Source organism: Macaca mulatta, chromosome 10, assembly GCF_049350105.2.
Source record: "Macaca mulatta isolate MMU2019108-1 chromosome 10, T2T-MMU8v2.0, whole genome shotgun sequence".
In the NCBI taxonomy this organism is placed as follows: domain Eukaryota; kingdom Metazoa; phylum Chordata; class Mammalia; order Primates; family Cercopithecidae; genus Macaca; species Macaca mulatta.
In genome coordinates, this window is record NC_133415.1 from 31123787 (window position 1) to 31139323 (window position 15537).

Here is a 15537-nt window from a genome sequence, read left to right on the forward strand (position 1 = left end):
ACTTCCTCGGGTGCTCGCCCGGGCCCCTGCCATCTCTCACTTCAGCCCCGTGGGTTCTGCCCCACGTCTGTCTCCCTGGGTGTCTGAAGAGACAAGTCCCGCGCCGACGCCCCCGCGAACGCACGTGACCGCGCCCGCTGGTGCCCCCTTAGTCAACGCCGCGCAGTACCCCTCCCGGAGCCCGCCGCTTCCGCTGGGCCGCGCGGCCCCGCCCCCAGCCGCTAGGAACCAATCCGCATGCACGCTGCTTGGCCCCGCCCGGGCACCCTTCTCGGCGCGCGCCCCTCCCTCCGCCCGCCCGCCGGCCCGCCCGTCAGTCTGGCAGGCAGGCAGGCAGTCGGTACGAGTTGTCGTGGGCTCTTCAGGTCTGCCACACGGCGTCTTCTTTCCTCCTCCCGGTCAGCGGCGGCGGCTGCACCGGCGGCGGCACAGTCCCTTCAGGAGGGGCGATAGAAGCTGAGCGGCGGCCGCCGAGCGTCGAGCTCAGCGCGGCGGAGGCGGCGGCGGCCCGGCAGCCAACATGGCGGCGGCGGCGGCGGCGGGCGCGGGCCCGGAGATGGTCCGCGGGCAGGTGTTCGACGTGGGACCGCGCTACACCAACCTCTCGTACATCGGCGAGGGTGCCTACGGCATGGTGTGGTGAGTGTCCGCGCCCGGCCACGCCCGGCCCCCCCGCCGCCCGGGGCCGCAGCGGACGCAGCCTCGGCCTCGCCGGCGCCTCGGCCTCGGGCGCCGCGGCGACCTCGAACCCGGACTTCACTGCGGTCCGCGCGCCAGGGCTCGGGCGGGGCCCTGGGCCGGTTGAGGTTTAGGTGGTGTTGCTCTCGCGCTTCCCGGGCCGGCGGTCGCTCGGGAAGGGGCGCAGCGTGGGGGGCGGGGGGCGGAGGCCGGGACTAGTGGACCCTCGGCCCCGGGCGCAGCGCCGCCTTTAAAGTCTGGACCCTCGGGAAGGCAACGGAAGCGCCTCCACCCCCCAATTTGCTAGTATCATGGCCTTCTTTTGGACTTTCGATTGTAAAACCGGGAATTCCATCAGATGCTTGTCGGTGTTGGCGGCGGTGGCTGCTGAGGTCCTGAAAGCGGTTCGCCTCCGTGTGTGTGCAGAACACCGAAATAATTTTTCTCTCCTCGCCTCTGTTTGCAGCCAACGGCTTTCATTAACTGTCCTCAGCGGTGCTAATGGTGGTCTCCGCGCAGGCTTTCTAAAATGGATTACTGACACCAGTGTTGGTGGAGTATTTCCGTCTTGAAGTTTGTACTTTCAAGTGGATTTTAATATCGTACTGCTAGCGTTTCAGGAAGGATAAACCAACATTACTCTCTTCATTTATTAAAGATCCATTTAGAGTTGGGCCTAATTTGACTTTTTTTTTAGCCCCCAAGTGAGCTCTTTTACCAGCATAAATGCTCCCAGATGTTTTAGCCCAATTGCTATGGACTCCTGTTAATGATTTAGTGGTCATTATGTATGCAGCCTTAATGGAGTTATTGCAGAATCACGTGTAGACTCCCTCATCTTGATTCAGGTCCCTTAGAAAAGTGAAATGATAGTGACGGTTTTTCTTTCTCTCTTTTTTTTGAGACGGGGTCTCGCTCTGTTGCCCAGGCTGAAGTGCAGTGGCGCGATCTCTGTTCACTTCAACCTCCGCCTCCTAGGTTCAAGCGATTCTCTTGCCTCAGCCTCCCTAGTAGCTGAGACTGCAGGCGCGCGCCACCACGCCCGGCTAATTTTTGTATTTTTTAGTAGAGACAGGGTGTCACCATGTTGACCCGGATGGTCTCGATCTATTGATCTAGTGATCCGCCCGTCTCGGCCTCCCAAAGTGCTGGGATTACAGGCGTGAGCCACCGCGCGCCGCTGACGGTATTGTTTTTATTAAAGCAAACTAGCGGTAGCATTTTGTGCTGGTGAGGACTTGTGGAAATAGATTTCCTTAAATCTGAATCTTGTGAATGTGTCTTTTGTGTTGACTGAAGGAAGTAAACTAATAATTTATTGAGCACTTCGTGGCAGGTACTGTGCTACATATATTATTTCATTTTATTTGAACAGCCACATTGAGGGAGGAAAAGATGGTGTTATTCCTTTTTTCAGGTGAGAAAGTGTTTCGAGGTGAAGCCAATTCCTGAGGTCATAGAACTAGAGTTATTAAGATTGTAGACTGAGATTCTACTAGACACACTGCAGCTCTTTTCAGCTGTCTTTAGGAAAACACTCTGCGTTCCTTAGTGTAATTAATACTTGCAGAATTTTCTGTATCTTACTGTTACAAAGTAAATACAAGTCTGTTTCAGAAATGTATTCAAATTTCAATCATCATAATTTTAGAAATGCCATAGAAGGCATGTTTTACCAAGTATGGTAGCTAGATAGAAAGATTAGTTAAAATTCTTTTAAAAGAGACTTTAATTGAATCTTTAATGTTTTCACTTTCTTTAGGAGCAAAATGCTGAATACAACTGTGAAAATTAATATGAACTCACAGGCTTAGGAGCCAAGAGAGAATTTAAATTAGGTCGAGCCTAAAAGAAATAAGGCCCTGAAAAGTAATGAAGAGAAAGTATTGCCAGTAGCATTATTTCTCCACCATACATCTCATTGCTGTTGCACTCACTGGGAAGCGTGCCAGTGAACATGTCTCATTATGAGAGGCTCAGAATTTCCCATCACATCCTTTGGCCCTTTTAACAAGATTAGCTTATCTAAAATGTGGACTGAAAAAAGTCTTTTACGTTTAGGACATGTCAATTGAAAAGATACCCCCATCTGATAAGATTTCTCCTGTCTGATAAGATTTTTACTAGTCTGAAGTTGTTTAGATGTGGGAACCACTTCTGTCACTGCTGTAGGCTTATTTGACCATCTGACTCTCCATTTGAAATGCTAAGTCCTCTTTTTGTGATTTTCTTTTCCTAAGTGAAATACAAATATAATTGGAATTTGAATCCTAGATCCAGATTATAGCCTTTTATCAGGTTGATGACATACCCTGCTGTTAACCTTCTCCATTGCACGTTATTAGCATTTAATAAATGTTGGCTAGCAGTGCTGGGTTTATGGAGGGCTTGTTGAAATATTCACTAATATTTGAATAGTGATCTTTTAAAAAATGTTTCCAGAAGGGTTTATGGATTTTTAGCCATTTTTTAGGTTTATCCCCCTCCATTTCCTTATCAATTCATTAGGAATTGTGACTATTTTGTTTAGAGCCCTTTCCTAATCATTATGTAGAGGATGTAAAGATGAAGAGTGGGGTTTGAGTTGGGCCTTTAAGAGTGGGTGTGATTTTGATGTGCAGATAATAGGAGCAAGTGACAGCTTGAGCTGTGGAATCTAATCCTGGAAATGTACTTAGGTGGCAAACTGTAGAGGACTCCAAAGGCAAAAGTAAGTTTTACTGTATATTTGTTCAGTGGAGGAAGCATCTTTTTATTTATTTAATTTTTTTTTTTTTTTTTTTTTGAGATGGAGCCTTGCCCTGTCGCCCAGGCTGGGGTGCAGTGGCATGATCTCGGCTCTCTGTAACGTCTGCCTCCTAGGTTCAAGCGATTCTCCTGCTTCAGTCTCCTGAGTAGCTGGAACTACAGGCGCGTGCCACCACGCTCAGCTAATTTTTTTGTATTTTTGTAGATACGGGGTTTTGCCATGTTGGCCAAGATGGTCTTGAACTCCTGACCTCAAGTGATTCCCCCTGACCTCAGCCTCCCAGAGTGCTGTGATTATAGGCGTGAGCCACCGCGCCCGGCCTTGTTTTGAAAGAGGCAGTCATACATGGTCAATTTTGAAATTTTTTGGGAAGACGAATCAACACTAGTGGGAATGAAGGAAGAAGAACTGGAGTGGGGAAATAAATTAGGAAAGCGTAACCACCTAGAGGTGCAGTAATAAAGTGGCAGCGAAAGGTGGCAGGTGGAGGTGAAGAGCTTTGTATTGACAGAAATAGTAACAGGGACCCTTGTGGGAAGAGTGGTAGAAAGAGTTTTTAATCATGGCAAGTATGGGTGGAATCAAACGATGATGAGACCTTAAAGGGTAAGAGACCAAGAGAGGTGGGATTTGGATTGGAGGAATTTCTGAGATAGAGCAAGGCTTGCGGGTTGATTGGCTTTGGGCGGTTGTTCATTCTGAGGCTTCTGGGTTGGGAGCCTGGGAGATGGTGGTGCCATTATCCAAGTAAAGGAATACTGTTAGGCGGAGTAGATTTGTCAGGGAGATATAGTTCTGGTTTGAACGTGTTAAGTTTGTAATGCCTGTAGGCCATTCAGGCTATATCCAGAAGCCATCTTAAAATTTGTAAGAGGGGAGCAGGAACTGAAGATGAAAATTTGTGTAAATAGTAGTTAAAATCTTAAGTAGATGAGCACAGATTTTTGTTGTTGTTGTTGTTGTTGTTGTTGTTGAGACGGAGTCTCGCTCTGTCTCCCAGGCTGGAGTGCAGTGGCGCGATCTCGGCTCACTGCAGGCTCCGCCTCCCGGGTTCACGCCATTCTCCTGCCTCAGCCTCCCAAGTAGCTGGGACTACAGGCGCCTGCCACCACGCCCAGCTAATTTTTTGCATTTTTAGTAGAGACGGGGTTTGACCGTGTTAGCCAGGATGGTCTCGATCTCCTGACCTCCTGATCCGCCCGTCTCGGCCTCCCAAAGTGCTGGGATTACAGGCGTGAGCCACCGCGCCCGGCAAGCACAGATTCTTATTTGGGTCATTGGTTAGGTGAGATTGCAATGATGTTTTCTATATTTATCTTTTTGGTAAAAAATACATAGCATTTGATAGATTTTTTCAAAAGAGTCCATTATCCCAGAAACATTACGAACCACTGAAGTAGAACAGAAGGACCAACCAGGTAACTCTGGCAAGGGAAGAGGAAGCTGATGACTGGTCAGATGTATAAGAGAACAGTGTAGACAGGGAGGAAGGAGAGGAGAGATTGAAACACTCTTAGTATGCTTGGTCATCTTAGGCTAATATAGCAAGTGTCTATTTTGGATAAATTGAGTTTGAAATACTGTTTCTGAATGCGACAAGAGAGCTCATGGGGTCATCTCCATAGAGATGTTAATTGAAGCCTTGAGAGTAGATAAAACATCTGAGAACTAAGCCAAAGGAGTGCCTGCCTTTACTGTGTCAATAAAGGGCAAGTTATGGAAGAGGACAGAGGAAATGTGGCCAGAGAGACCAAAGAACTGGGAGTGCACATTATGAAAGTAGCCAAGGGAGATGGTACTCATTAAGGGATTGGTATTGAATACTATAGAAGGGAAACAATGCAGCTGACAAGTCATATTTGTTGACTTTCAGCCCTTTTTTTTTTTTTTTTTTTGAGACAGAGTCTTGTTCTGAGTCTTGTTCTTGTTCAGAGTCTCCCAGACTGGAATGCAGTGGCATAATCTTGGCTCACTGCAACCTCTGCGTCCTGGATTCAAGTGATTCTCTTGCCTCAGCCTCCCAAGTAGCTGGGATTACAGTTGTGTGCCACCACACCCGGCTAATTTATGTGTTTTTAGTAGAGACGGGGTATCGCCATGTTGGCCAGGCTGGTCTCAAACTCCTGACCTCAGGTGATCACCCTGCCTCAGCCTCCCAAAGTGCTGGGATTACAGTGTGAGCCACTGTGCCTGGCCTCTTTTTCTTTTTTTTAAAGCGATGATGTTCAACTTGGGAAAGCTGAATGAATAAAAGAAAAAAAGAGGGGATCGTTTCAACTAAAATTTCGCTGTGATCACATTCCTGATGGCAGAATTTCTTGTCTTGTTAAGGTTATTGTGATTATAGCAGACTAGTAGAACTACCACTTATTCAGCACTCTGTTTTGTATTTTACATACATTAATGCTAAGTCATATAACCATGCAGCAAAAGTGGTAACTTATGTTTGTTTTTTACCCCACAAGTGAAGAAACTTGAGGCACACAGAGGTTAGTTAACTTGCCCAGTGACACACAGCTAGGAAGTGATAGAGCAACCCCAGTTTGTCTGGTTCCTAAGTTATGCTCCACCAAAGATGAGAGTTGAGAAAATAGATTATTTCAGTAACAAGAAGTATCTGTTGTCTACTTTTGCTTGTATCACTTTTTAGCGTTTAAAACCTTTCAGGCCGGGCGCGGTGGCTCAAGCCTGTAATCCCAGCACTTTGGGAGGCCGAGACCATCCTGGCTAACATGGTGAAACCCCGTCTCTACTAAAAAGTACAAAAAACTAGCCGGGTGAGGTGGCGGGCGCCTGTAGTCCCAGCTACTCGGGAGGCTGAGGCAGGAGAATGGCGTAAACCCGGGAGGCGGAGCTTGCAGTGAGCTGAGATCTGGCCACTGCACTCCAGCCGGGGCCACAGAGCGAGACTCTGTCTCAAAAAAAAAAAAAAATAAATAAAAAATAAATAAAACCTTTCATGCAGAGTTATTTACTCAGAAAATGTTTATTGAACTCTTCATCCAAATAATGGGATGGAATTAGGGAATAATACAGAAAAGATACCAGTGCTGTCCAGGAGTTTGTGAAGTGCTGAGAGAAAAAGAAGAGCAGAGTGACTTGGGGCTGTCTTTCTATGGCTTCCCAGACTTCTGACCTAAGTGTTGATGTGTGAGTAGGAGTTTGCCTTGAGAAGTGCATTCTAGGCAAAGCGAAGTGTGCATGTAAAGAGCATGAACACAGTGCATCAGGTCAGGAAAGCCACAAATTTCTTGGGATGGCTGGAGTCTAGGGTGCCTTAGTAAGAAGGTGAGAGTTAACACAGCTGAGGGTAGGCAAGGCCAAATCCTGAAGGGCATTATTTGCTAAGGACTTTGGACTTGATCTTGTAGGTGACAGAGTCATTAAAGGATGTCCCTCTTTCTGCCAGTTCCACCCCCACTGTTTTTTTTTTGTTTTGTTTTGTTTTTTGAGACGGAGTCTCGCTCTGCCGCCCAGGCTGGAGTACAGTGGCCGGATCTCAGCTCACTGCAAGCTCCGCCTCCCGGGTTCACGCCATTCTCCTGCCTCAGCCTCCCGAGTAGCTGGGACTACAGGCGCCCGCCACCTCGCCCGGCTAGTTTTTTGTATTTTTTTAGTAGAGACGGGGTTTCACGGTGTTAGCCAGGATGGTCTCGATCTCCTGACCTCGTGATCCGCCCGTCTCGGCCTCCCAAAGTGCTGGGATTACAGGCTTGAGCCACCGCGCCCGGCTCCACCCCCACTTTGTCTCTTATGCTTTCTGCCCATTGTTCCTACTTTTTTTTTTTTTGAGATGGAGTTTTGCTTGGAGGCTCACTGCATCCTCGCCTCCTGGGTTCAAGCAATTCAGCCTCTCAGCCTCCTGAGTAGCTGGGATTACAGGCGTGTGCTACCACGCCTGACTAATTTTTGTATTTTTAGTAGAGAGAGGATTTCCCCATGTCAGCCAGGCTGGTCTCAAACTTCTGACCTCAGGTGATCCACCCGCCTCAGCCTCCCAAAGTACTGGGATTACAGGCGTGAGCCATCGCACCTGGCTGCATTGTGCCTACTTTATCTTGTGGTATTCAGTGGGGGTGATTTTACCTCCCTGCTACAGAGGCATTTGGAAATGTATTGGTGGGGGGGCTTTTTGTTGTGTTGTCACATTGATTAGGGGGTGTTATTGGCCTTCAGTAGGCATGTCAGGGGCAGACATGCTAAATGATCTGGATTGCATGGTACACTCCCTCCACTGGAGAATCATCCTGCCAAGATGCCCATACTACATCACCCCGGCCCGCCCCAAGAAACATCAGGCCCTATTTAAGTCCTCCTTTTCTCTAAAGCTCGTCTCTGTGAACTTTGCCTTGTTGCTTCTTGTTAATGCACTCTCTTCATGGATCTCTGCTGGGTGTTTGTACCAGCTGTTTGAAAGGCAGGAACAGCAATAACATGCCTATAAAAGCTCTAGACCTGGAGACAGAGATCTTGATTGAGATTCTTAGTTTTGCTTGCTCATTGTTTACTTGCCATTTAATCAAGAAGTCTCTTGTACACTTTTGGAGCTCAAAGATGCAAAGAGAGCAGCTTACGTAAGTAACAGAAGAATCTAGTGTTTCTGAGCAGAGTTTAGAGTAAAAGGATAACTCAAAACAAAATTGATTTTTATATTAATAGTATCCTTAATGATGTATTCCTGGTAGTTAGCTATAACCATTACACCATTCCCATAATCTGATGTGTATAAATTCAAGTTGACTTTTCCCAAAAGCTATATGTAATTTATTCCTCACCTTGCTCACAATTTAAATACCTATTGATTGAAAAACACCTGATTCCCCAACAAACATCCAGAGCTCCTTGCCTCCAGCCTACTCCACCCACCCTCTTGCCTAATCCTGAGATGCTTTTTGCTCCCCTTTAACTTTGCTTTTTTTCTTTCACTTCTTGAGGCTCCCACACTGAGCTCATCCAGTAGCTGCACTGCCTCTGCTCCCTCTAGGAAAGGCCACCCACCTGAGCTTTGAAATGGCCCACACCATACCAGAAGGAGGAAGGGAGATTCCAGGAGGATTCAGACCCTACCCAGGCTTTCTGGAAACTGAGCAGAACCACAGGCGGAGAAAGCTATAGGCAGCTGAACAAAATTTATGTGTTTCTATTTCCCCAGCTATAAAATGAAAGGATTGGGCTCTGTCTGTGGTTTTCAAACATTCTCCTCTTTTAGGGGCTTCAGGCCTCACCCCAAGTAGGGAAACTTCACATACAGCATCCTCTCCCCTAATCCCTGTTTTTTCCATTCTTTGCTCTTCTTTTATCTACCTCCTTCCCCTCCCCTTTCCCTTCTTTCTTCCTCTGTCCTTAGTCTTTTTTCTTTTTCTTAATTTCCTTTTAGTCATTATCATTTTCCTTTTTTTTTTTTTTTGAGACATAGACTCGCTCTGTCATCCAGGCTGGGGTGCAGTGGCGCGATCTCAGCTCACTGCAACCTCTGCCTCCCGGGTTCAAGTGATTTCTCCTGCCTCAGCCTCCTGAGTAGCTGAGACAACAGGCACGTGCCACCACGTTGGGCTAATTTTTTGTATTTTTAGTAGAGAAGGGGTTTCACAATGTTAGCCAGGATGGTCTCAATCTCTTGACCTCGTGATCTGCCCGCCTTGGCCTCCCAGAGTGCTGGGATTACAGGCATGAGCCACTGTGCCTGGCAGTCATTATCATTTTCAATTCACATAGGTAGTAACTATTAGGGTTAGCAGGGTAAGATTCCATTTGGAAAACGGATTTGATTGCTTTAAAAATGATGTTGGGCAACCCACAGGATAGATGCTCTCCAAGGTCCCTCCCAGATTCTCAGACTCAAGGCAGGCCCTGGGGTTTGAACCTATGGCCAGTAGGAGCTGGATAGCAGGTGTCTGCATGGTATATGCCATGACCAACTGACTAATGTTAGTTGCAAGCCTGCCTTGCTGGTTTCAGCTTCATTCTCATTCTTGTCTTTTTTCTTTTCTTCTTTTTTTGAGACAGTCTCACTCTGTTGCCCAGGCTGGAGTGCAGTGGTGCAATCTTGGCTCACTGAAACCTCTGCCCCCAGGTTGAAGCAGTTCTCCTGCCTCAGCCTCTTGAGTAGCTGGGATTACAGGCACCTGCCACTGTGCCCAGCTAATTTTTTTTTTTTTTTTTTTTTTTTTTGTAGTTTTTAGTAGAGATGGGCTTTCACCATGTTGCCCAGGCTGGTCTTGAACTTCTGACCTCGTGATCCACTCGCCTCGGCCTCCCAAAGGGCACCTGACCATCATCCTTGTCTTTGAGGTATTATATTTTTCACTTTACACATAAGGAAACTAGGTCTCAGGTAACTTGTTCCAGGTTCACAGCCAGTAGGTATATTGCAGAACTGAGATCTAAATTGAGAATTATGTAGACCCCAAATACTGTAACCTTTTTTCCTTTTAACTACTATAGGTTTTCTCTGTTATACCGAGTTACCTAGAAACATACTTCCTACAGCCTGGGTTTCTGAATGGATTAGCCCTAAAGTATAAAATGATTATGTCATTGCAGACAGACCTGAAGAAGAGGCTAGAAAGGATTAGAGTTAAAGTAACTTTGTTTTTTGTTTTTGTTTTTTCTTTATCTCCAAAGGCTCTGTCATCTAGCAACTTAGTTTTTATCAGGAAGTAGTGTTGATTTCTTCCCATTCCTTCTAGTTACCTCTACCAGTTTCTTGATTTTCATTCATTTAATATTATTAAACATGTACCTGATTATGTGCTAGGCAGTAGAAACAAAGTAGTGAACAAAAGTTGTTCTTACACTTTGGTGTTTACAGTCCACCAGGGCAGTAATAACATTTACTGAGTGTGATGAGGTGTGGAGTGCCACTGGATAATATAAAAGGTGAAGCTAAGATATGGTGAGTAGTCAGGAAGGGTTTCCTGGAGGAAGTGGTGTTTAAGCTGGGACCTGAAGGAAGACTTAGAGCTAGCTAGGTAAAAGGTAGGGTAGAGTGCTGGAGTGCTTTAGACACTACCTTGTAGGGACTGCATTATAAAAAATGAAAAGTTTATGATTAAGATCTGGGGGCCTTTGTCATGTTACTGCAAGGATAGAAAGTGCAGTTAAAGCTTCAGGTATAGTTGGAACGAGGAACTGGAAAATAGACCAACGGAGCTACCTCCCTCCCTCTTTACTGTTACAAAATCTTGCACCCTACGTCTCTGAACAGCTGGGTTTTTTCCCCCTCTTTTCTCTTTTGTCACTTCCCCATGCACTAAGCAGAGGAGAGCTGACCCTAGCTCCCTGAAGGTGTGTGTCTTCAGGTTTTTTAATGACCAGAGGCTGAGAACACTCTGAATCCAATTCCAAGTGGAACAAAATCTGTAAAAACACTGTTAGGGAGATCATTCTGCACAGAAGAGTTAACTCCACCTGGCCTTTCCAGCCTGGGAGAGTGTCTGCCTCTGGTCTAGTCAGCTGAGGCCCAAGGTGCGGTCATTTATTAAATAAAGCTGCATATCTCGGAAGGTCTGAAGGGCAAGGTGGGAGTTGTCAAAAGGGGTCTCTCATTGATTTCTGACTTGTTAGGTTAAAGTTCTTGGTGCTGTTTTCCCTGCCATTCTCCAGGGAGTGTGTATCACTCTCCAGTTTTTACAGATGAGGAAAATGAAACAAAAGTTGGGTAACTTGCCAGTCACAAGTAAGGGGTCAAAGGATTGTCACGAGGATTAAATAAAACAGTATAGTTGAAGTGCTGAGCACTTGGTACCTAGTTAATTCTCTGTTACTACTTTGAAGTAAACAGGGTTGGCAAGATGTGAATCCCCTTTTGCCTCAGTCTCTATGTAAAGCAGAATGTGCAGAAGTACAGATATTTGGCTTGGTGGTCAGATGACTTTACAATGGTATGGAATTGATACACATTCAGTAGACACCTTACTTCCGAGTACCCATGCAACTGTTCTGTTTTTCATTTTCAGTGTAGTATTTTATACATCATATGAGTTATTCTACACTTTTATTATAAAATGGACTTTGTGTTAGATGATTTTGCCCACCTGTAGGCTAGTGTAAGTGTTCTGAACATGTTTAAGGTAGGCTAAGCTAAGCTGTGATATTTGGTAGGTTAGGTGTATTAAATGCATTTTCAGCTAAGCTGGGCGCAGGACTCATGCCCAGGACTTTGGGAGGCCGAGGCGTGAGGATTCCTTGAGCTTAGGAGTTTGAGACCAATCCAGGCAACCCAGTGAGGCCTCATCTGTACTAAAGGTGCTAAAAATTAAAAATAAAAAAAGCCAGGTGTGGTGGTACATGCCTATAGTCCCAGCTACTTGGGAGCCTGAGGCTGAGGATCACTTGAACCTGGGTGGTCAAGGCTACAGTGAGCCGTCCTTGTGCCACCACATTCCTGCCTGGCCACAGCAAGAAGTTTTCCAAAAAAGAAGCATTTCACCTTACGAGGTTTTCCATTTATGATGGGTTTATTGGGATGTAAGCCCATAGTAAGTCAAGGAACATCTTTATATAGTTAGAATAGGGACTGTCAAGTGTTTCATGCATAATCCAGATCTTCAGGAGACAACATCAGGGAAACCTGAGTTTAGGGATATTCTACAAAATAACTAGCCTGTAAACCTCAAAATTAAGTCAAGATCATGGAACCAAGAAAACACTGAGGAATTGTTCCACATTAAAGTAGTGTACAAAAACATGGCAACTCCATGTGGTTCATAATTCTGAGTCGGCATGATTGGCAAAACTAGAATGAGGTCTGAAGATTAGATTGTCGTCGTATATCTGTGTTAATGATTTTATTTTTATCTTCTTTTTTTTAACTCTTTTTTTTTTTGGTATTTTCTTTTTTATTTTTTTCCTTCATTTTTGTTTGTTTTTTTGTTTGTTTTTTGTTACAAACCCTTGTGTCAATGGCTGACTGCTCTGCTGGGTACAAAACCCCAACCCAGGAACAGGTTGTCTATGAATGGTTTAGCACTGGGTCCCCTGTGAATGTGCATTGTGTTACGGGCGAAAGGGTGGTCGCCTTTCTACTGCGCCAAGTTTTCCAGCATGAGGGACTTTCCATATCTGGTCCTCAGCTATGATGTGGTGGGGGACCAGCTATCTGAGGCTAACCGAGGCTCCACATGTGGCTGCCCTATCATTTCGCCGGGGCAGGATTCTGACTTAGAGGCCTTTGGTCATAATCTTACAGATGAGTGTTGATGATTTCGACGGTTGCATTTTGATTTTGTGGGAGAATAGTCTTGTTTTGTTTGTAGCAAATAGTCACTAAAGTATTGGGGAATAATGAGAAAGAAATATTGACAAACTTACTCTCACATGCTTCGGAGACTAAAAGTTTGATAAGCTAGATGTAGAACTTTTCTATGGTTTGAGATATAGTTCCTTTTCTCTAAAGAGTTGTTGGTGAGTCCCTTTCAAAAAGGTACTTGAGTGAGGATGTGTTGAAATTTGTGGGAAGCTGTGAAAGGCAGCTTTTAGCCTACCGAAAGAGGACTGGCCTGGAAGGCAAGAGACCTGAGTCTTAGTCCCTGCTTCCAATGGCATGTCACATGGGCATGTGCTGGTCACTCTGCTTCTGCAGATTTTTGTTTTTCTCATCTGTGGAGTTAAGGGATTGGGATGGTTTCTAGGGTCTCTTATAGCTCTAATATTGTCGCCGCCCTCAGGAACATTACATGAAATTAGTGTGTATGCTGTATATTAAGAAGATTTGTGTGTAGATTGTTTCCCAGTTACTGAGCTGTCTTTAGTGTAATTTACCTCAGAAATCTCTGGATAATCATTATTGAGATATAATGAAATAGGAAAAAACTTGAAATAGGTTAAAAACTAGTAAATTGATTTACTTCAACATTAAAAGCCCACAATTAAACCCTTGAGGAAAATGACTTTTTTTTTTTTTTTGGTCTGCAAGTAAGGTTGGAACTTTGTAATACTGTATGCCAGTAGTCGTTTACCTCACAAATTAGATTATTCATGTATTTGACTGAAGAGAGTTTTTACCTAGTGGCTGGAATGAAGGTTAATGCTGCTATTTTGGCATTGGGAAAAAAAGGTGTAATGAAAAATGTCAAATTTGAGAGATGGAGAAATACTTAAATGGAACTGATTTAAAAGCAGTTCTGAAAAAGAAAGAACTTGGTACAGTCTTTCTATGAAAGAAAAGACTTTACTGCACAGCTAAAGAAAATAAAGCAAAAACAATACGTTGCCCCATTAATATTTGGATTCTCTGAACACAAGGCAAGCTAGCAAAGTAGAGTAGTATCTTTGCCTCACCTTGGCCACAAGAATTTGTTTTGTTAGTAACCAAGTTCAGTGTACTGCTATTTAGCTTTTTCACTACAGATGTTAAAATGTTTCTTTTTGGGGTTTGTTGAAATTTTTTTTTCCCTTTTCAATTTAGCCATGCCGAACGTATCCTCAAATAAATGTACATTTTTCCCGTTAAATCAACTTTGTTTCTGTTCCATGGTTGAGGCGAATACTTTATAAAGAAAAAAAAATCAGTGTAGACCTTTCACACGTTAATTATTACTGCAGGGCTATATAGGCATATAAAAATATTAGATGTTATGTTTTGGACTAGTGAAAAAACAGTTGGTAGTAATGCTAGATTAAGACTTGCCAGAATTGTGGCCCGGCGCGGTGGCTCAAGCCTGTAATCCCAGCACTTTGGGAGGCCGAGGTGGGCGGATCACAAGGTCAGGAGATCGAGACCACAGTGAAACCCCGTCTCTACTAAAAATACAAAAAATTAGCCGGGCGCGGTGGCGGGCGCCTGTAGTCCCAGCTACTCAGGAGGCTGAGGCAGGAGAATGGCCGAACCCGGGAGGCGGAGCTTGCAGTGAGCCGAGATGGCGCCACTGCACTCCAGCCTGGGCAACAGCGTGAGACTCCGTCTCAAAAAAAAAAAAAAAAAAAAAAAGACTTGCCAGAATGTTCATCCCCTTAGTGAGCCATTCTACCTATGATAACATTTTGTAATGTTTTCAGGCGTTCTTTTGGGACAGCCCTGATCACTTATCATTCAAAGGGATGATAAAAGTGACAATCTTTAGACGTGTTGTAAATTCTTTCTCTCTTTTGTCCAAAGGGAGCTAGAAAGGAAAGACATTTGTGATTCTCTGTGCACTTGAACACAACTGCTAGAAAGAGCTATTTAATTAATGCCACCAAGGCAGTGTAAGAGTTTATAGTAACATTAAGAGTGTTTCCAGTTACCCAAGCGGGGCAAGATTCAGCATTCAAGAACTAGTAAATTTTGGCCGCACGCGGTGGCTCATGCCTGTAATCCCAGCACTTTGGGAGGCTGAGGCAGGCGGATCACCTGAGGTCAGGAGTTTGAGACCAGCCTGACCAACATGGAGAAACCCCATCTCTACTAGGCTGGTCTCGAGCTCCTGACCTCAGGTGATCCGCCCGCCACCGCGCCTGGCCTATTCTTTTTTTTTTTTTTTTTTTGAGATGGAGTCTTGCTCTGTCACCCAGGCTGGAGTGCATTGGCCGGATCACAGCTCACTGCAAGCTCCTCCTCTCGGGTTCACGCCATTCTCCTGCCTCAGCCTCCCGAGTAGCTGGGACTACAGGCACCCGCCACTTTGCCCGGCTAGTTTTTTGTATTTTTTAGTAGAGACGGAGTTTCACCGTGTTAGCCAGGATGGTCTCGATCTCCTGACCTCGTGATCCGCCCGTCTCGGCCTCCCAAAGTGCTGGGATTACAGGCTTGAGCCACCGCGCCCGGCCTTATCTCACTTATTTCTACATTTACTATTGTATTTTCTTACCTCTTTCAATCTTATTTTGAAATATCCATTTAAACATATGTAAGATATAAGTACTGTTTGTGACTGGGCATGGTGGCTCATGCCTGTAATCCCAGCACTTTGGAAGGCCAAGGCGGACAGATACTTGAGGTCAGGAGTTCAAGACCAGCCTGGCCAACATGGCAAAATCCTGTCTCTACTAAAAATACAGAAATTAGCTGGGCATGGTGGCGCCTGCCTGTAATCCTAGCTACTCCAGAGGCTGGGGCATGAGAATCACCTCAACCCAGGAGGCAGAGGCTGCAGTGAGCTGAGATCGTGCCACTGCGCTCCAGCCTGGGC

At 45.3% G+C, this 15537-nt stretch overlaps 1 protein-coding gene across 7 annotated transcripts in view; it reads left to right on the top strand.

Moving 5' to 3' along the window:
* The first annotated feature begins 300 nt into the window (after positions 1-300).
* The window catches only part of MAPK1 (mitogen-activated protein kinase 1), a 135622-nt gene continuing 120385 nt past the window's right edge, over positions 301-15537 (top strand). For all 7 annotated transcript variants that reach the window (XR_013399538.1, XR_013399536.1, XR_013399537.1 and 4 more), the window contains exon 1: positions 301-639. Coding sequence is in view for 3 of the 7 variants with exons in the window: in XM_015149801.3 (XP_015005287.1) it covers positions 521-639 (119 nt within the window). In the remaining 4 variants the exon portion in view is untranslated. The remainder of the gene's footprint in view (positions 640-15537) is intronic.